This window comes from Periplaneta americana, chromosome 16 (genome assembly GCF_040183065.1).
Source record: "Periplaneta americana isolate PAMFEO1 chromosome 16, P.americana_PAMFEO1_priV1, whole genome shotgun sequence".
Taxonomy (NCBI): Eukaryota; Metazoa; Arthropoda; class Insecta; order Blattodea; family Blattidae; genus Periplaneta; species Periplaneta americana.
Genome location: NC_091132.1, coordinates 138,594,983 through 138,618,258, shown reverse-complemented (window position 1 = coordinate 138,618,258; position 23,276 = coordinate 138,594,983). Strand labels below are relative to the sequence as shown.

Genomic DNA, 23,276 nt, shown 5'->3' with positions numbered 1-23,276 from the left:
TTGTTACTTTAAGGAATTTTAATGTTTCATCATATTTAATATACTGTATACAAAAATGTAACTTGATAGTTGTATTTTATAATTTTATATAATACATTTTTCTGCTTGTTGAAAGAATTCGTAATAGTGTGTATTTTTAGTATTTTAAGAAAATTAGCATAAAAATTAGCACCTTCAAGATATTTATGACATATTCCTCTAAGAATTACTGTAGTAGAGCGTCAATATGAAATAGAAACAAGGAAAGTGACCGTTCAAAACTTTCGAACTATTAGGTACAGGAGTAATTTTAATCCCATTTGTTATCCAATATGGACTTCAAGTATTGCTTATTGCTATAAACAATTATCCAATATGGACTTCAAGTATTGCTGTAAACAAACGTAAGATATCGTACTCCATTGCACTCATCAGTTAATTTTAAGATGAACATATAAACTTAATTAAGTATAAAAAACTTTAAGTTTAAAAAATGGTCACATTCAATGCAGCATTGCTTAAAATATTTTATGAAGTCAGAATTAGATAAAACATCATATAAAATAATTCAATAATCTTTACCTTTGGATTCAGAGTTGTTCTTCACCGATTGATACTGAGTTCTCCTTAATTCCAGAAAATTTAACAAATCAGGAATCAAATTATTATTTGCTGGATCTTCCATTTCTAAAGAAGGGAAGACTGCATCCACACTGAAATATACAAAAAATTAAATTACAGGACTTAATGAAACAACACAAATTGATGATTTGAAGTGATCATAGTGGTTTTATTGTAGTCATTGTTATATAGTTAATTTTCGAAGTTATTGATTCCTTCTTAAGCAGAAATTGATATAAGAATCGAGTCAGTTAACAATATCGTCAATAACATGTTTAAAGAAAAAGCAACTCATTTAAGTCCTCCTTTTAAAGAGGAAAAAAACATACAGGTACAATTTGTACCCTTAAAACATTTTCTTTGCAATGCCTGTAATACTCGTATCTTCTGATGTATGCTTAATACTGTACTAAGCTAGTCTTCATTAATTTTATAATCATTTATGTTAAATTTATTCCTCTATTGTAATAAACAGTATTTGAAAATGTACCTGCATTCTTCATCAGTGCTCCTTTCTTGTATGTGTTGATTTACCTTTCGCAATTCCTCCACATGCATCTGAAATATTACAAATCATTTGCATCAATTGCAACATTAGCAAATTTATCTCAATTGACTCGCAAGGGTGTCAACAGGGAGAAGGGACCGGCAAGAGGCAGTTGTCCTAGACAATTTAATGATAAAAAAAAAAAAAAAAAGGAAAAACAAAAATGGAGAACGATTTACTGCTTCAGGATAAGGATAATGACGAGAGAATGCTGAAAAATGTATGCCATTCACGAATAGGTACGGGAGACCAATCACTGAAAAAAAACATGTTTAACATGGGAAGAAAAATGCCACTTCAGATTCAGAATGAAATCGTTTCTTTATGTGGTACTACTATAAAGGAGAGATCATCGTCATTAAGATGAAATATGCGTGTATGTATAGCTTATTAGCAGATGAAACCGCAGATATTTCGGGAAAGAAGCAATTATCCGTAGGGTTGCGATATTTTGACAAAGAGGCTGATGAAATCAAAGAGGAATTTGTTGGCTTTCTTGAACTGGAAGTGCTTGACGCAAAAACAATTTGTCACAAACTAAGAACTGGATCCCGAGAAATGCGTGGGCTCGGGTTTTGATGGCTGTTCTACGATGTATGGCAAAGAATGTGAGGGTCCAAGCAATATTGCGGGAAAAGTATTAAAACTCATTGTACTTTCATTGCTCTTCACACAAACTAAATCTGGTCGTAAATGATCTGAACACAATACCGGAAATCTGTAATACTGTAGGAACCATAAAGGACATTATTACGTTTTCCGCGAGTCGGTATTGAGAAGAAAATTGATACCAAACATCCCACACCTATGCAGGACCAGATTGTTTGAAAAACAAGTGCATTCAGACAGTAGCGGCTGGTGACCAAAATCCTCGGAGAGGCCTGTAGTAAGTAGTTCAAGCAGGCTGCCTTCTGTATAAAATGTTTATTATGGATGACACTATTATGATTGACATTATTACTATATTATCATCATCATCATTATTGAAAAATAATATGTCAATCTTCAAATAATTGGCTATGCTGTGAGTTGATTTCAGTAGGCTTAACTATTTAATTTTTATAAAGCAACGAATATTATGCTCAACTAAAGAAGTATGTGTTGAAATTTCCCTGAAAATATTTTTCAGATTGCTGAAGTATCTGTACACACATTGTTCTCTCTTTTTTTGTTTGTTTTCGTTTTGTTTTTTGACAGCAACAAGCACGACCAACAGAAAAGTTTATTTCTCACCACATTACCAAAGACCCATTTATGTTACTCACACCAGGATGCATTAAAAGCTCGCGTTTTAAGGTTATCTTTCTGAAAAATTGTCAGTGAAGGCGTAGGTCTGTCTTAATTTAAAACTTTCCTTTTTTCAATTTATTTCCTATCAATAACAATACTCTAACAATGAATTTATTACAATTATAATCATTATTTCTCGCATATCTTTCGATTTCTATTTTCTCGAAACACATAACCACAGTGGATCACACGACGATTCACCACTGTTATTCTCATCCCAACTGACACTTGAGACCAGCATTGATAAAAGACCGGGTTCTGAATGGGAAAAGTGAAGGCTGATGGGTGGGGGAATATCTGCTAGGCCATGAGGCCACAAGAAATGTGCCTCAGTTTCAGCTTTCCGAGTGTAACCTTAAAACCTGTGGAAACATACAAAATGCAGAAGTCAGACCCGGCATGAGCGATTCTGGTCTCAGGAACAAATTTTACTGCACTTCTATAACTCTATATGCTTCAGTGAAATAACTAATATAATATGTTATATACGACTAAACACCACTAAAATTTTGAGTTTAAGGAAGCAAAGTGGCTGAGGCCCGGCCTCACTTGCCTCAGCCAATCAGTCGCCACTGGCATCAGAGTGTTTAAGAAGCACTTGGTACAAATAATGCAGGTGTTAGAAACCCTTTCCATCGAAGAAAATGCCGCCACAAGAAAAAGCGCCTTTCAGTTACATTCAGTGGCTTGTAAGTCGTTATTCATCATGGCTGTCATTTTGATCGCGAAGTACTCTACAGCGTTAGAACTAGTAGTGAATGCTTTCCAATCCAAGACCTTGGATATCGTCAAAACCTGCAGCACATTCGACGCATTGTGGAAATTGTTAGGCACTATCGCGAGGATCAAGAAGAAAATCGCCAATGAAGAGTTAAAAGAATGCAATCAAATCGTCGAGCAACTGGGACTTGATCTGAATATACCACGAATTTTCGGTAGGCAGCAGCACCGCAGCAACATGAATTCTATTATTTCTTCTTTAGAATTACGGTTTTCTACTGACAATACACCTGCCTTTGCACTGACATATATATATATATATATATATATATATATATATATATATATATATATCCTTCACACATGTTACTCATGAAAAGATAGCTTCATTCTATAGCTTTTACCATTTGGAAGGCCTAGAAGCAGAATTGGAACTTTTGTACAAAATAAAGAAAGACAAGGAAACTGAGTAGTGAAGAACTAAAAGACCTTGTCCTCTCCCAAGTCTTAAAGGAGACGACCTTTCTTTCTGGCGACGAAAAAGGCTCTGATGATATTCTCACCCAGTCATATACCACCAGTACAGTAGAGCGTTCTTTCAGCAGTCTGTGAAGAATCAAGACATGGCTACGAAGCACTATGGGAGAGGACCAATTAAATGGACTGGCTGTGATGAGTGTATTTACAAATTTGTGTTTGAAAACTACGATTACTCTATTCAAATAATAGTTGAAAAAATTTGCCATGAACCCAAGAAAATTACTTTTTCAATAATTATAAATTATTTGCAACTCTTCCATATAGTGAATTTTTCGTTTAATATTGTATTGTATTTCCTATTCTATTAATAAAATAAAAATTAATTAAATATCAATTATTTTCTTATCAATACAAATGTTTATAGTTTATTATGTCTGCATCTTTTCCTGTAAGCTCTTTAAAATCTTAATCTGCCCCACTTTCACCTTGGAAGCTGGCAATGTTCCTGCTGACTTGTATATTACAATGGACATCAACACACATCGTGAATGGAGATTTTCATATTTCAAGTATCGATAATCGTATTGATATTCCACAGAACAAAATCTCTGTGGTAATTACATATCTGTAATACTTACTTACTTACTGGCTGGCTTTTAAGGAACCCGAAGGTTCATTGCCGCCCTCACATAAGCCCGCCACTGGTCCCTATCCTGAGCAAGATTAATCCAGTCTCTACCATCATATCCCACCTCCCTCAAATCCATTTTAATATTATCTTCCCACCTACGTCTCGGCCTCCCCAAAGGTCTTTTTCCCTCCGGCCTCCCAACTAACACTCTATATGCATTTCTGGATTCGCCCATACGTGCTACATGTCCTGCCAATCTCAAACGTCTGGATTTTATGTTCCTAATTATGTCAGGTGAAGAATACAATGCGTGCAGCTCTGCGTTGTGTAACTTTCTCCGTTCTCCTGTAACTTCATCCCTCTTAGCCCCAAATATTTTCCTAAGAACCTTATTCTCAAACACCCTTAATCTCTGTTCCTCTCTCACAGTGAGAATCCAAGTTTCACAACCATACAGAACAACCGGTAATATAACATATTTGTAATATCCTTATTAATGTAGAGACTTCAATAATTCTGAGAAATCACCAGTGAAAAGTAGTAGCGTTTCTTTTACTAAAAGAGGGGCATTATTTCGAATGCAGGGTAAGAAACCTGACATTGTTACAGCTCAAACACAAGTACATAATACTGGTACTTCAATTCTGAAGAGAAAATAATGTGAAAATAAATATTCCCTTGCTCTGTTTCGTTCGCACAATGATTTACTCTTAAGAATTAAGCAGAAGAGTGGTCGCTGTGTTGTATTAATCGCAAACAGAACAGTTTGTATAGGTAAAAAAATTTAAATACAATGGAAATAGGAGAAAAGACAATCATGACTAGAGGGCGGATCTGTGTGCGTTGTCCCTGAAGTTGAGTATGGATGGACTGTGTTGCTACTGATCGCGACACGTCTAACCTGTTTAGTTTTTATATTTATTTTAGTTTTATTATTTTTGTGAAATTTGGTATGAAATTAGGTCAGTTATAATTGTGATAATTAATGGTAACAATAGAAATAATAACAATAATTGTTGTTTTACTATTTTATTATTAGTAGTATCCTTTTGTTTTCCTTGAAAATGCAAACTGTGCATAGTTACAGCACGAATGGCCATATAGGCTCGTGCAAAGGATCTTGTGTACATGAGTTTGTATAATTGTGTATCAATAAATGCACTTCATTCATTCATTGTTTCTTTTCTAACCGCACACAGATCCGCCCTCTAATCATGACCAATGCACAACAAACACAAGAACAGTTTCATTTTAGGCAAGGCAAGGTCCGTGGACGGTCTGTCGCTATCGAAGGTGCTGTAAATCTATGACGTCACCACGGGAACACACTCCACTCTCATCCCCTTGGCTTGTGCTGCTTTTATTAGTAATTGCTGGAATTTAGGAAACGTGGAGTGTGTTTGTGATTTTGGTATAGACTTTGCTAGTGTGCTGTTTATAATAGGCCTATATTGTTACTATTATAGCATGAAAAATGCCAAATTGTGTGGTGAGCGAGTGTCAGGAAAATTAAAGGCTCGAGTGTTATTTATCATAAGTTTCCCTCTGATCCAAAGCTGCGAAAGATTTAGAGATTAAGTGTTACCGAAAGGACAAATTTAATCTTGAAACTGCACATAGTTGTTCCGAACATTTCACATCTGATTTCTATGAGCGTGATTTGAATGCCGAGCTTTTGAACATACCAGCAAAGAAAAAAATGAATTTAAATGCCCAACCGTCGCTGATTTTACGAGTGTGCTATGTGAAAAACAGTGAGATAAACAGTGCTAGAAGTAAACGTGTAGAAGAGAGAATTTGTAGAAAAAGGTTTTGTCTGAGGTAAGTGAACAATAATTAGATGCAAAGACAATAGTGCGTCAGGACGATCCATTGGGTGTGTTATATTTCATCTGTTCATTAGAAAATGAGGAGGTGAATCTCAAAAGAAGAAAATGAAGAACTAAATAAAGAAAATGAAAAACTTAAATTAGACATTGAAAAGTTAGAGTCTAAATTAGAAACATAATTTGACAAAGAAAGTGTTTAAATCACTTAGTAAATGGAAAAGTAAAACATTTATTAGCTAAAGTGTTCACTCCAAGGCAAATAAAAATGCTTATTAGTGGGAAAAAGGAGCAAAGATGGGAAGAACAATACATGATCCCTGAAATTAGCCTTACAATCCTTTACCAAGCGTTGCTACCCTGCAGTGTTGGACAAAAAAATTGCCCTTTTCTCCCGGTATTCTTACACAGTTACTGAAAATTTTAAAAGAACAGGGGTTGTCTTTGAGTGAAATGGATAAGTTATCAATGTTACTGTTTGATGAGATGAATGTCAATGGTGTCATTTGTTACAATCGTGAGGGTCCTCACAGAAGTGCTTAAATTGTAATGATCCGAGGATTGACAGGTGAGTGGAAGCAGCCCATCTATTATGATTTCGATAAAACAATGAACATAGAGCTATTGTTCGATATTATATCAGAAATTGAAGCGTCAGTTTTCAGAGCAATTTTCTGATCTGGGTGGCGACAATGGAAGACTGTGGAATAAGTTACAAATAAATGTAAATCAAACCTGCTTTTCAAATCCTGCTTGAGACAAAAATATTTGGGTTTTTGCAGATTTGCCCCTCCTGATTAAGTTGTTAAGGAACCATTTTATTGACAGTGGGTTTCAATTGAATGGCAAATGGCAATGTAGTAGAAAAAATGTAATTGGACGGATTATTAAATCCAATTCTTCAGAGTTGCAACTATTCCCGAAGTTACAGTGGGGTCACATTACTGTGCAAGAGAATGATAGCCAAAGAGTTGCACCTGCCATGGAATTTTTTTCACATTACACTGCTGCTCTGATTAAATATTTGATACCCGAATGTGAAGAAGTACATGAATTTTTTCAACTCATAAATGACTTCACAGATGTAATGAACTCGGGAATTCCGAAAGATCCTATACACAAAAAACTGAAATGTGTCTTCGGGATTAACCACAAGGAACAAGTAGAGATATTAGATAGAATGGAGGAAACAATAAAATAACTGAGAGTCAGAAGCAAAAATACTCTTCTACCTTTTCAGAATGGCTTCCTTACCTCTAGCAAGAGCTTGAAAGTGTTATAGGTCTATAGCGATTTAAAAGAAAAAGGAATTGATTACATAATGACCAGGAAACTCAATCAGGACGCCCTGGAAAACCTGTTTTTCCAAATTCGAGGGATAGGACTTTTTATAATAATCCTCTGCACGTCGAACTGAAAAATCGCTTGCGCCTATTAATATTAGGATGTCGCCTTCCCCACCCTATAAGTGCCCCAGTAGAAGATTCAGGTGGAGTAATAATAACAGGATGGCTAGAGATCGTTTTACGTGGTGGGCTAGTTTATCCCTGTTCTCAGTGGATGGCAACAATTTTATTGAAGAGTGTAAAGTTATAATTAGAAAATTTCATAAAAAATCAGTCAAAAGAAAAAAGAATGTTATAGGCCGTTTATTAGACTTTTGAGGAAAAAGCTTCTAAATGAAGATCCGGAATTATTGAAGTTAATCAGTAGAGCACGAACATTTTTTAGAATTCGTTACCTAAATAGAAGGAAACAGGACATCGCGTCCTTCACAAGACTAGGTCAGTCAGTTTAAATTTTGTGAAACATTCTTAAAATAAATTGTTCTATTTGTAAAATCAGTGTTAAAATTGGGATATTTTCATTCCCCGCTGGTATTGAAATCCCTCCTCAACCACTTCACTGAAAAGGTTAATTTACAAAATATTTATTTACAATTCTGTATAAAATTAATTATTATTAACTAGTTTAGTGCACACTCTACTCCAGTGTTATTAAGGGAAATGTAATACATTTTGCATGCGTAATGTAAATTCTGTCGTTCACATGTGTAGTTTTTATTTATTGAATACTACTTTAATATAGGCCTAACTAATATTTTGAGGCTCGGAAACAGAAATTGAAGTGTAAAATAAATTAAATCTATTGTACAATGCGTATTCGTTAATAACTTTCTTTAAAATTGGACTGAAATATTCTACAAAGGTTAGAGATAGAAAAGCAAGTACAATGAAGCATTCATAATAGTTTTTATATTGCTAAGAATTTGGAAAGTAAACCATCATTGAATTAAAAAAAAATGAGATATTATAGTGGGAGTTATACCCCTAAGCCTTTACTCCTCCAGTGTATATGTGACCCTAACAAATATATAAATATAGATGTTTAAATCACTTGGTTATCGCTAGAAAATGCAAGCAGAGGATTGAAAATGAGTATAGTGTTCCCGTGGTGATGTCACAGATTTACAACCCTCTTGACTGTCCCTTTAAACACTGTTATGAAGGGACCTGTGAGAACGACAGTGACCGACTGTCCACAGACCTTGCATTTTAGGCCTTCTCTAGGTTTTTTATCTTTTATTCTACCTTAAGGTATATGTACACCTTTGCATACAAAAAAAATTTGTTTTGCCTAATTTTGCTCTGTAAATTGTTTATACAATTGAGAATGGTACCAGAAAGAGGATGAAGTAAACAGATCCCTTGAAATTATGTCTAAATTGTTTATAAAAATTATTTTGTTCATAATTTTGACATACAACTTGAAACATGATAGCTCATATAGTTTTTAACATAGAGCCACAGTTTCTTCACAGTTTTATAGCTAAAACTATTCTTTAGTGCCTGACATAGAGCTATTTTTTATTTTCATTTACATTAATTAAATATTACCATATATGTAACTTATACTAATATTTTATGTTGCATAAATCATGTAAAAATCCATAGATAATTATTAACTATATTAATGTTATTTTACTCATTGTCAGGCACTAGGGGGACATTTCAAACTTCAAAATGACACCAATATCTTCTTGATATCACCATATTTGGCTGAGATATCATGTTTAAAAGAATTAAATATTCTAAAATTACTATTTGCAAGAAATGAGCCACAAACTTTTAGAGCCTAGAAGACTCCATCATCATAAATGTCACCCCTTAAGCAGCTTCATGTCGGTCCAGTTTCAGCTTCTTTCTGTCTCTCAAATACCTCCTCTTTGTTTTAACTTCAAGTGTTGAATATTTTTTTGGCATTTTTGTCCTTATTTTCCATTGATGCAACAAACCCTGCAATGGTGTTTGTCCCAGGGTTTATGCCCATCCTCCTCAGAGTTTTAATTTATACTTTTGGACTCTTATTAAAATGACGTAAAACATCACTGACACACAAATTTACAGTTTTATGACTAACAGTAAAAGATTATAAATTACTTCATTATGTAAAAAAGTGTTTTCAATCTAATGATCATGCCCTGATATCTGTACATCTATTTTGGAACTAGAAAGAAGTTTATTTTACAAGCAATGCTGGACGAGGGGATTGACAGCTACGAGGATCACTCCAAAAGTAATCCACAATATTTATTTAAAAATTACATTTTTATCCTACAGCTTTGCTATTTTCATAGAATGTAGATACATCCTTCAGAAACAATACGTCACTTTTCCACATAATTCCCGCACATTTAAAATGACCTCCATAAATTGTAAAGGTTTAGATTAAAAAATAAATTTAAAAAAAAACGTGCATTGCTTTTGGAGTGATCTTCATGGAAGTGACTGTGCCTGATGACTCAGAATTTTGGAAAATGGGAAACCATAAGGCATAAATAGAAAATTATTATATCAAATTAAAGGGGAGAAAATTCTCTATTAAAATAGTTATATTTTGAAAATTCTAATTTTTCATCATTTTTTTGCGTTTTGTGGGTGTACATATACCTTAAATTGATTTTTAAAGCTTTCTTTCGTTAGACCACATATTAGAAATAGTGAAGCAGATCTACAGAACGCATATCGCAGTGACATTTAAAATTTCAACTATTAAGATTTCAACTATCATCCCACTGCAATGAGTAGGAAGCCAACCCAATAAGGAATCAGTCTTTTATAACTACTTATAATCAATATCCCTGTACTTCATTGGAACTGGCCCATTTGAGTGTCACCATGCTTCCAATTGTGACTGGTTGGGATCTTATTTTTTTATAGATACTTGTCTGAGCTATATATATATATATATATATATATATATATATATATATATATATATATATATATATATGGGATGTTTCAGAATTCAACTGAAGAAATTTATCTCGTTATAAGAGGGGTTATAGACAAGCAATTTGAGGTAGGAAATCCAGAGTCTCCGACGAAAAATAGAAAAATTTCCGAGTTACCAAATTACCAGCTGTTAAAGTACTTTACATATTTTAAAATAGTAAGTTAACATGGAGCAACCATTTGAAATACATTTCTGAAAAAGCTCGTAAACGATTCTCCCTTCTAAAAAGACTAGCAGGAAAGAAATGGGGATGCTCTAGGAATACTTTGAACACTACATACAAAATGTTTATACAGCCAGTGCTGACATACTGCGGGGAAATTTTAATTACTTCACCTTTCATAAAGGACATAGAATATGTTCAAAACCAAGCTCTCAGACTCATTACTGGTGGAATCAAAACAACGCCAATAGATTCTATGAGATTCCTCACTAATAATATTAACAGCATCAAAATGACAATAGAAGAAAAAGCACTGATTCAATATGAAAAACTTATCAGATTACCAGGAAACAATTGGCATTCATACAGTCCTCTTTGTAGATTGAAAACTCAAAAAAGTTTCATATCCATTGTTCAAGAATTAAAACAGAAAATCAATATCCCGAATTTAAAAGAAAAATTAAACCAAACCCTTTAACTCTATTAAATATAGAATATAATCTCAATTTAACAGAAGAAATACTGAAATCAGAAGTAAACATTGAAATGCTGAAACAATTGTCTTTAGAGACAATTAATATTAGGTACCCTCCACAAAACTGGCTTCATTTATACACTGACGGATCCTTGATCTCCAGAGAACAAGGTGCCGGTGCACGTGTTACGTGCTGTCTCTTCTCACTTTATAGATCTCTTGGATATGGAACAACAAGTTTTGATGGTGAAATCATTGCAATAAGTGAATGTCTCAGGAATCTTCTATGCCACATCAATAAATTTAGGAATGCAGTTATATTGTCGGACTCCAAAGCAGCTATTCTATCAATCGTCTCTAATCACACACCTTCATCTCAAACAGCAGAAATAACTAAAATGCTCTCTCAATTATTATCACTCAATAATAGAGTTGTATTCCAATGGATACTATCCCATTGTGGAATCCTGGGAAACGAGAATGCGGATGCTTTAGCAAAGAAGGGCAGCACTACTACTTACAGACCTGTTACTAAATCTACATATTACTCTGTGAAGAGATTTATTAAATCTACATACTTAGACTTCAACAAACAAAATTTGATAACTCAGTCCCAAGGGAAAAAATGGAACTCTCTGCATCAAAATCCACAGTTAATTCCCGATTTACCACGAAAATCGTCTGCAGCTGCATTTAGATTGGCAACAGGCCATGATTGTTTGGCCAAACACCTGCATAGAATTGGAATATATCAGTCCCCTAACTGCCCCTTGTGCAACTGAAACCAAGAAATGGATTCGGAACACCTCAAAATCTGTGCTTCAGTGGCTAGTCATGATAATATCTTTGAAAAATATTGGAGTGCAAGAGGTCAAATGACTTTATTGTCAAATGCCTGGCATTAGAAAACAACAAACAACAACTTATTTTAAAAATCATAATCCAGTACATATTATAATGAAATAGGAATATGGAATGGTTTCGGAATTTATTAGGAATTAGATGAAGACCAACTGTTAAGAACTAACTAACTAACCATGTTTTCAAAATTAAGCTTTTACAGAATCTGTAAAACTGCAGGTAAATAATGGGACAGTACCAGTACACCACTGCACTGTTTTTTGTTTCACCCTCATTTACTTTCGTTACTGTGCCTATTTTAAAGAGAATTATCGGCATGAAGCTGTGGTATATGGATAAAGAGTCTGTTCTCAGACCAAAAGGTACCGTAGTATGTTCTAGTCCCACCGTCATAGTATAGTTTTCTTTTAATCCCAATACCTCTTTCCAAGGGGAAAGGAACTGGCCACCTTACCCCATTACCTCCTGGCCTAGTTTCCTCATGATGATGCCTTATTGGTGTTACTTATAAGGTTCAAACCTGTCTTCGGACAGTTTACTAAACAACAACAACCTCTTACCAGTATTTCATTGCTTACATCCTCTAAGAAAGACGAAAAGAGACATTTTTTTTTTCTCGTTTATCCATTTTGTTGTTATATTTTCTATTAAACTTGTAACTGATACCGTTATGCACAATTACAAGTTAATTGATAAACATACTGAAACTTGTCTAGTGTAATGGATATGAATTTCTCTAACTACATTCTTTCTTCACTCTTCTAAACAAAATTATTGTCATTACATTACAAAATAACTATAGAGGGCATTTTAATGTTACAATACAAGTTTTAAGTTACATACCTTAAGTAAAAAAAAAAAAGTACGTGCTGAAGTTTGAACGTTCGGCCTCAGAAACAATCTACAGTGTTCACCGATTGTGCCACAGGGACATAGCAATATTGTATCCAACACATTTCCAAATCTACCGCCATGCCACATGCAGATTCAATCAGTGGCATACTACCCCAAAAAATACTTCACGCCATTACATGCAAGTTCGAACCGGCAGACCCTGGTTTCCTATCTCAAAATACTTGCCTAGGACCCCTCCACAATCCCCTAAATTTCTTCGGTAGAATTATGAAACACCTTGTATAATCTGAGACTATTTTGGTTGGTTAGTAAAGTTTACACAAAATGTATATTCATGTTGAATCTTTCGTTTAACACTTGAATATAAATAATTGATTAAATGGTGATCTTACTCGTGTTAATTATGTAAGCATGTGTGGCTTACCGCTATTTCAGTGTTACTTGACACCATCCTCAGAGCCTACTAGATCTCGGTGCTATCTCAACTTCGCTGCCTGTTGTGAGGGTGCGTTCGTGTGATGAAGAGTTGTGTCAAATAGTGTGTGTGTTCTGAAATTGATCTGTGTGTTGAGAATTTGATCAGGATGTGTTTTAGTGTGTCTGTATATTTCATATTGTTCTAGTGTGTTGAGTTTTTGGTTTTTGGGTTGTATGTGCAGAATTTCCATGTCTGTATTTATGTTATTGTATGTGTGGTTAGCATTAGTTATGTGTTCGGCATATGTAGATGTATTGTGTCCTCTGGTTATTGCTTTAATGTATTCTTTGTATAGAGTTTGGAATGATCTGCCTGTCTGTCCAATGTAGAAACTGTCGCAACTACTGTATTGCATGTGAGTTTGTATATGCCTGTGTGGTTGTATTTATTTGTGTTGTTTGCGTGTTGAGATGTCTTTGTAGTGTGTTTTCTGTTCTGTATGCTATGTTGTATTTGTTTTCTGAATGAAGATGCGATCCTAATCAAATTCTCAACACACAGATCAATTTCAGAACACACACACTATTTGACACAACTCTTCATCACACGAACGCACCCACACAACAGGCAGCGAAGTTGAGATAGCACTGAAATCTAGTAAGCTCTGAGGATGGTGTCAAGTAACACTAAAACAGCTGCAAGCCACACATGCTTACATAATTAACACGAGTAAGATCGCCATTTAATAAATTATTTAAATGTATATTCCTTAATTATAGGACAGAATAATATCAAGAAAAATTGTACGCATGGTTGCTTTAGAGACAGCACATGGTTATGAGAAATTAACAAAAAAAATGGCTTACTTGATTATCTTTCCTTCTGCCCACTGGCAAATCCAGGTTATGCTTTGCAGAGTTCACCTGCTGTGTAACTTGCACTTCTTTGGTTACATCTGCAAACTTCATGACATGCTGAAACCAACCACCGATATCTTAAAAACAATGAAAGTATTTCCAGTAAATCAGAGTCAGTATAAAAATATAAAAAATGCAATTAAAATTTATTTAAAAGTTAATTATAGAACTACAGCAATAATTCCCGAACTGCTTATGTTTACAGGCATTTTCTATTAAAGCCAACACAGAGACTAAGAGATCGAGCTAGTAACTTGAATTAATATGAAATGAAAGGATAATGTTTATTAAGTAAATCACAGGTCTACATGGTTCCAGGGAGGAAGAGGATGAGCTGATGAACTCATTTTATGAAGAATTCCAGTCTCAGCAGACTTGGCTGCCTGTACCCGTCAAAATTCTTATTTGAGTTTGGACTGAAGTAATACTGATAATGAAGAAACTAGTCTACAGGAAGGCAACCCAAAAATAAAGTCTTCTAGCTTATGTGAGCTTTGGATCAGAATCCCAATCAGTAGCTGCTGCTCTTAAGATTTTTGTTTGGTAGGGCTGGACTAGAAATTTCAGTCTATAAAATTATTATCAAATATCACAGAGCAATTTACCTCTATTGAAGTTAAAACTATAACGAATCTTTGGTGCAGTTTTTGTTTGTGCTGATACTGTTGAAGATTATATATATTTTTATACTAAAGTTACGAAACGCTATACCAGCATTTTTCAACCTCTTTCAACACGTGGTACACTAAAGTTGTAATTTAAAATTCCACAGCAAGCCCATAAATCTAAACATGAATGGTTCATAAAAACATGTAAAATACGATATTTTTTAAGTTGGTTCATAGTGATCTCACGGTGGAAAGGCTGCAGTTTGGGTTTTTCTCGGGGTTCTCCTATTTCCCCATATTAGGCATCTATATCATTCCGTCAACATCTCTCCATTGTCATAATTCCCCAAATGCCGGCTGGTGACGTAAGGAGGGGACTGGCCTAGGGAAGAATGGGGTTGCCTGCTCGAAACCTGGATAAGCAGCAAACCTTAGTGTGGTCAGCTGGTGGGGGTTGGAAATACACATAGCTTGAGGATCAACTCAATAGATTTAATCAGATTGCAGCAATGGATCGTAGTACCCCCTCCCTTAAATTAAAATTCAATTCAAGGTTGGTATGATATTCTAACATTATTGATCTGGCAACCCTGGCTGCACGTCAATCATTCTCATCTTTGCCGCGTGCACACCTACTCTGTGTACTGAATGTTGACTGTGTCACGTTCACAGAAAGCTAACTCTTGTTGGCTCACTTTTACTTACTATTCTTTTCACTTTTATTTTCTAATTTTTACTATGACAACCATCACTATTTCATCCTCTGCCAGCACACCAGAGGATCATTGGCGGCACACGGTTGAAAATGGCTACACTATAGAAACAATTCTGCTGCAGACATGTGTACTGAAAGCTACTTCTGCCTGTTAATGATATACACTCCTATTTTGTAAAGTTAAGACACTGCAAGTCTCCTTTCATTTTCTTCACAAGAGGAAAATTCATGTTGATGGTTGATGAAAGAAAGTGTTTCATTCTTTCCCGATCTCCCTCAAGAAATGTAGACACTAGTGGAGTTGGCATTACGATGCTGCTGCTGGTTGTCTAAAATATCCAAACGAGACATGATCTGATATTCTGTGACACAGTACATGAGGGTAGGCCACCAAATGGGAACAGAGAGGTAGAACTTAAACTGAGACGGATTCAATCTGGCATTGGAATTTGAATCCAGTGTGGCTTAGTGGATAAAGCGTCAGTAGGCCTACGTAGAGCTGAAAACCCAGGTTCGAATCCCAGTGCCGGGAGAATTTTTCTCCGTTCTACCTATTCTTCACCATATGATAATGCAAAATTCCTGCACGGAAACATCATATTTTTATGTACTTCGGTACATCACAGTAAAATGATGGAAAAATGCTAGCCAAAATTTGAAGTCCTGGTTGTCCAACACACGTAGAATCCCTGTAACTACTTGCAAAGTGGAATGACCTGCAATCTGAAATTTTTAAAGCATTCTATGAGGCCTAAGATTTCCTTTATTTTAAAAAATATTAATTACTCTGCTAAGGTGAATTGGACGATCCCAGAATGAGATATTTGCGTCTTTACAATGAGATAATTAACACGATAGTTAGCTAAATGGAAAACAGATTTCATGACTTAGAAGAGCTAAAATTTATCAAACTAATTGATTCGAAAAAGTTTTGAATCTTTCAAAACCAGATTTCTCAAAATTTTGTTTACGTCCCTAAAATCAGGCTACAAAAATTGGTTTCATTTCGAGAATTTGCGAAGTGAGTTAGTGGCTGTTTATAGGTTGTCAGACTTTTCAGGCAGGGCAGTGACTGAGATAGCAAAGTTTTTTAAAGACACCGAGTTAGCAGAAGAAGCATTTCCAGAAGTTTATAAAATATGCTGCCTAAAAGCTACAATTCCAGTGAGCACCTCCACAGTGGAAAGTACTTTTTCCTGTTTAAAACGCGTAAAGAGTTATGTACGAAACACTCAGTGTGAAGACAGGCTTTTGTGACTTTCACTGTTATCAATCGAAAGGCTCCATTGAACAAAATTCAAAGCCAAAGACATTTTTACAATGTTGTCATAGAAAAATTCTCCCCGAAAAGGAGGTGGATTCCATTGATGTACAGATGAAGGTGGTAACTGATAAGCCTTATTTTCATTGTAATACGTACTAGCTAACATATTTTTTGTATTTCTCCTGTTTATTGTTAAACAGTGTCATGACAGTTCCATTACTGCTGGTCCCCCCTGAAAAATGTCACCATTAGCCACTACACTAAATGGACACTCTGTCTTAGGAGATAGATCAAATATGAAATGCATTTAAATCTATAGGAAAATTATGGAGCATTGGCAGAGCCTTGACTTACGATGACTACAGACCCAAGTACAAATCCCGGCATATGCAGAGTCGTATTTATGATAAACAAAGCCAAAATTCCTAGGTGGTTTTCTCGGGGCTCTCCCGTTTCCATAACTCCACTGTCACTGTCCATTAGGCCTACTATATAATACTGTATATTGAATTTATTAACATAGAGTTATATTTACTCTGTAATTTGGCAATTATAGCTACATTTTACATTTTTGGCTATGATATCTATACTTAACTATTTTTCATTTATTTTTATTTGGTATTTTTCATTTATATCTATATCTATGTCTTTTATTTAGGTAGTATCTATTTGTTTTGTTTTGTTTTGTTTTTTTTTTCCATTTTTAATTTGTAATTACACCTTGTATCTGTTTTATCTCTTTTTTTCATGTTATGTATATGCAATTCTACGTTTTTTAAACAAATATCTGTACTGTTTATTGTAATTGGGGCTTTGCCTTGTTATAGACATAAATAAATCTATACTAATAATAAATCTGTAGCCGAAATTTTTCTGGTAATTTTCGATTTTCCAAAAATAATTGGTCCTGACATATATAATTAACCACCCTGAAACTGAAAATCGCTTTTTTGAAATTTTTGTTTGTATGTCTGTCTGTCTGGATGTTTGTTACCTTTTCACGCGATAATGGTTGAACCGATTTATATGAAAATTGGAATATAAATTAAGTTCGTTATATCTTAGAATTTAGGCTATATGGCATTCAAAATATTTTATTTAAAAGGGGGATTATAAGGGGGCCTGAATTAAATAAATCGAAATATCTCGCTTATTATTGCTTTTTGTGAAAAATGTTACATAACAAAAGTTTCTTTAAAAATGATTTCCGATAAGTTTTACTCTATGAAAAATTTTGATTGGACTGATATTTAAGGATATACAAAACTTTTAAAATAACAATATAATACATTTTCACCGCCGCCTCAGATTATAGTGTTGTTGTTCCTGCAGTAACTCCTATATGCAAAATATAAAATTTTTGAGTAGGAAGAAAAAACACATTTATTCATTCCATTGCAATGGTACATAGGAGATCGTGAATTCTTACATTTTCGAAAGAAAGAAATATAATTACATATCACTATATATGCTGTATCACTAAGTTATTTGAAGGGTTCAGAACCATAGAGGGCCAAGCGCCATTTACTGAAGACGTAGAAAACAAGGGTTAAAATTAAGTTATTACCATAATTCCATGGAAACATATAGCAAGTAACATAAAGTTTACACATTAAAACTAAATGATATGTCAATCTTCATTAAACTATGGTTACATGTAATAACAAATAAGAAACTTGTTCAAGGAATTGTCATTGCACCAAACGAGTGCTCTCTGCACCAAAATGACCGCATTTTAATTATTTAAATACAATTTAAATTAAGTAACATATTATCCTTCTATCAAACATTAATGTTCCCTGGATCAAACTTCCTTTTTCAATTATGTGATTACTTTATATTTATTTCTAATGGGTGCAGCAGAGCGCACGGGTACGGCTAGTAACTAAATAAATAACTAAATAAATAAATAATTAAATAAATAACTAAATAACTAAATAAATAATTAAATAACTAAATAAATAACTAAATAAAAAAATAAATAATCCTTTCAATAGCATCTAGTATTGTCGTTAGTATACAGGTGCCGTCGACTGACGAGGCATAGTACTCTACTTGGGACGCTTAGAGGGACTTCACTCGACCCTGAGTCTACATGGCTAAACTTAACCCATGGCATCACATAACTGATTCACGATACCTGCAGGAAAGTGACTATTCAGACTTAAACAATCATTCTCACAAATCGGAGTGATAAACAAGCCTCAGGTCCTCCTCCATTAAAAAAATGATAAGAATATGTACAGTACTTACTATTGTCTCATCAAAATCATCAGCAGTAGGATTCACGCAAATAAGAGCATGAATTTGACTCTTTCCTTCGAAGTAGTTTTTGAGAAGATAAGTAAGTTTTGAGTCACGGTAAGGTACTAATTTCCTTGTTCCTTGTAACTGGTTTTCCCGTAGTATTTCTAGACAGGATTTCAGTGTCATTAGAGAGTTGTTGATATTTCCTGGAGGAAAAAAAGAAATTGTTACAATTACTGCTAACCACATAATTTTAAAATGCAAGCAAACAATTTAGCATTATGGTAGCTAAAAATTTATTCGTAACTCCCTTTACAACTGAAAAATAAAGTTGCTTTTCTCCCCAAATAGCTAAATAAATAGATATATCACAGAGTTACTGGTTCATTGGAGAGCATGACTCATAACTGAATGTTTAAACTTTTACTGCTTCGAAGTTATTATGATATCTACTACAAATTCATGTATTTATCAATAGGGCCTATATGTTGTACGGAATTTGGATTATGTGGATTCATTAGTTCTGAAGTTATTAGCATTTATTACTTTTAATTACCGTATGTGTTGATACAAAAATTCCCTTTGTAACAGTTTTAATAGGACTGAGCTAAAATCTTTAAGAAACAAACTAGCGCTGAGTTACTTCCGGTGATTTCAGAAATAAAATCGTTGAATTTTTAAGGAATTTTTTGTGGAGATGCAGTTGATCGTATATGCAAGGCATAACAAAAATTTCTAAACTAACCAAACCTAACTTGTTACAGATTCATATAATGCAAGGTGTATTAGCGGAGTAAGAAGAGAAATACCTCAGTCCTAGGTCAGCTAAAATATACCTTACACTTATGTAAATAAATTATTCGACTTTTAATATCTTATGTATATTTTATTGTCCACAAATTTGTAAACTTTTCTTTTTATTATTTTGATATTACATTATTTACTGTAATTCAACCTATGAAAATTTATAATAAAACTCAATGGACATGAGAATCTATAGAAAGTTTTAATACTTATATTTCTAGTAAAACATTCTTAAACATTTTCACCTGACCTGGATAATAACTGTTGTAAAGAGCATTTAAAACACATTGAAATTCTGAAACATTTCGAAATAGAGAAAATAGCGAAGGAGACAAATCTTTAAATACAATGCGCATATATTTTAAAAATGTCCGTCAAGGCACTTAAAAAAATAGGTCAGGTAAATTGATACCATTTTCTGATAGAAGGATTTTATCGTTTTTAATAGAAAAAGCTGAAAACTATTTTTTTATAGACAGTATTCAAATTTCCATAATTAACCATCATTTATGTTCATTATAAAATATAACTTGTATTGTAAACTGTCTGTTGCATTTTTAATAATTTTTTCAATGATAGCCTACCTGACTAGGGTTTCTATTGTTTTCAAAACAAAAAAGCACAAAAAAGAACTCAAATGTAAATTATTCATTGAGAATTGATTAGAAGGCCTTTTATAAACCCTGGTTGGGACGGCTATCAAGTATATCTATTTTTAATAACCCTTTAAGGTAATGTGAGGTTTATAGTGCTATGACAGAATAAAAGTAGCAATGGAAGGCGAATTATTAGAAAAAAATCTTGCTTGCAATCACTTTTGTTCAGTAACAAGTCTCATGTATAGACGCTCAAGTGACAGTCCTATTGGCGAGAAATCATAAACTAACCTACCTACTTAAAAAAAAAGATGAAATTAAATTTTATCACTACTTGTATTTGTTTAATCTAATTGGATTATTTCTTACAATTTGATGTACGAATAGATAGCCCTATAGTAGGTGGATTTTAATAGTAGTTGTAACAATAAATAGCAATAAGAAATGAAAAGTGAAAAATTGATTTAGTGTGCGAGATGTTACCGAGTTATGAAATGAACCTTGCTCCTAAATAAAAAAAAAAAAATATATATATATCAAAGGAAAAAAATCTTATTTATAATTGATAAAGTAAAGAACAATATATTTGGATATTTGCAATAGGAAAGGTGTGAGAGAATATTTAGGAACCTAAATAGAATTTATTACTGTGAGATGATAGTAAGATAATTTAAAGTAAATATATCGGTATTCCGTACTAGTATGATCTTTGCAATATGTGAAGATAGCAGCCAACATCCAAACATTTTCACTTTTCTTACACAAAATTACCTGACTCCATTAGTCTCTGCCCACAATTCTTAGTGCGGTTAGATCTCTCACTGCCTGCCAAGTCAACCAAGCAAAGCTGACTTACGTGAATAATTTGTTTATCTTCAATCGGAAACTCTCCATATCGATCCAATGGGGCCTGCAATTGAATATGTTTAATTTAATTGGATTATTTCTTACAATTTGATATATTTAGTAGGTGAATTTTAATGGTTACTGTAATCTCCGTTATCAATTTTTTGTATAATTTCATTCCATGTGTAATTTCTTGTTTACAATCTTTGTTGTTACCAATTTTTTTTGTATAATTTCAATCTAGCTATACTTCACTCACACTGTAATCTCTTATTTCCAATTAGTTATATAATTTCAATCTATACAGGGTGTTTCCGAGTTTGTGTTACAAACTTTCAGGGATGATGGCGAAGGGCACATGTATCAATTTGAGATAAGGAACCCTGGTCTGGAAATGACAGAGTCTAAAGTTACAAGCAAAAATAGTTCTGTGGAAATGAAATAATTTTATTCTTCTGTACATCTTGTTTATGTGTATTTGTCTGTACATCTTGCATATACTGTATTCATTTGACGTTGTTTACGTTGTCTACCTACAGTATTTCATTCAATGCGCTGTCTGACGGATGGGGACAGGAAACTACACTAAACAATGCAGATAGTGTAATGTGTAACAGACATGGTCGGTCCTGATATGCACGTCTGTAGACAGCAGTGTATGTGTACAAGTTGCAGTGTCCAGTCGATCAGTCCTTGTGAAATGGAGGAGTACATGAGAGCTGAATAAGCAGACCTGATTTTCGAATCCGGATGAGCCAATGGGAACAGTAGACAAGCTCACAGATTATATCAGGCTAAGTACCCACGTAGGAGACATCCGGCCCGTACCATTTTCCCACGACTGTTCCAAAAGTTAAGGGAAGAAGGGCACGTGGTGCCAAATTACAATTCCATTTCCACACAACTATTTTTGCTTATAACTTTCGACTCAGTCATTTCTGGATCATGGTTCATCTCAGATTGATACATGTGCCCTTCGCCATCATCCCTGAAAGTTTGTAACACCTCGGAAACATCCTGTATATAACTTACCCATATTTATGTCCAACTTTTTATTCGCTTATCACAAGTAATTGAATTAACATAACAGGATCAAAGTAGCATGAACTAATAGTCCAGTCATTAGGATTGCTTAAAATTTCACCAATATTAAAATTCGATGTAAGCATCAGCATTTGCTGCACATTTTTCGAGACATGGCTGAACGTTCTGTACTGCTCTCAAGCATTTCATTTGGCATCCGGCTACACTCCTTTCACCTGACCATAGAATGTGTCGCAAAAGGTTAGGTTACTCTTGAATCCATGCTAGTAGGACTCCACAAACTCCATTCTGATATCACAGTCCTCATATGACAGAGCTTGCATAAACCATGGCCAATTCATTTCCTTTAGCAACCGCTGCACGGACCCACAGAATACACCAGATTCCCGCTGATACTGTCGAATGGATTTCTTAGGACTTCTCTGAAAGGTCTTAGTAGCGGCTGCTTTGACCCCATCTGTGATTACTGTTTTTGGTCGTCCAGCACCCTTCTATTGCGTAATTGAGCCAGTGCGAATCAAGTTGGCGTGAAGTCTCTTGATGGTCTTGTAGTCCAGTGTCGCATTTCTTCTTTTCACCATTCTCCACCATCTCTGCACCATAATTGGGGACTGCCACACCTCCATTCGAGCAGCAATTCCTATTCGATCGTACACAGTCTTATGGCCATGGTTAATATTTTAACATTTACACTACTTTTTATGATTACATTAAACGTTTCGGATCATACCAAGAACACAATAAAGTAAAATCAAATGACAGCTTCTTTTGTGATTTTAATGGTATGGAACACGGTACATTTAAGCGGTGGAATCGGTCACTTAACCTGATCGGTTTCGCTACTACAGTGTAATAAAAAGTTGGTCATCCTGTACATAGTTCACTATAATTGTTATTCTTACTTATAATAGCATGTTGCGCTATTATGTTTCGAAAACTTTGTTTCTTTCAGGAGGCTTTATTTATTAAAACAATTATTTTAAATGTTTCAGAAGCTGCACACCTAATAATACATCATTTTAATATCTACATAATTAATAGTACGGTAATTTCAAATACAAGACACACATTGT

At 34.2% G+C, this 23,276-nt stretch overlaps 1 protein-coding gene across 1 annotated transcript in view; it reads right to left on the bottom strand.

The window, feature by feature from the left end:
• Positions 1-532: 532 nt before the first annotated feature.
• LOC138716396 (kinesin-like protein KIF23) overlaps positions 533-23,276 on the bottom strand; it is a 37,411-nt gene continuing 14,667 nt past the window's right edge. Inside the window, exons 5-9 of the mRNA XM_069849435.1 lie at positions 21,085-21,223; positions 18,920-19,119; positions 14,029-14,136; positions 1,091-1,158; positions 533-692 (exon numbers count right to left, since the gene is read on the bottom strand). Coding sequence (XP_069705536.1) covers positions 548-692; positions 1,091-1,158; positions 14,029-14,136; positions 18,920-19,119; positions 21,085-21,223 — 660 coding nt within the window. The 3' untranslated portion in view covers positions 533-547. The remainder of the gene's footprint in view (positions 693-1,090; positions 1,159-14,028; positions 14,137-18,919; positions 19,120-21,084; positions 21,224-23,276) is intronic.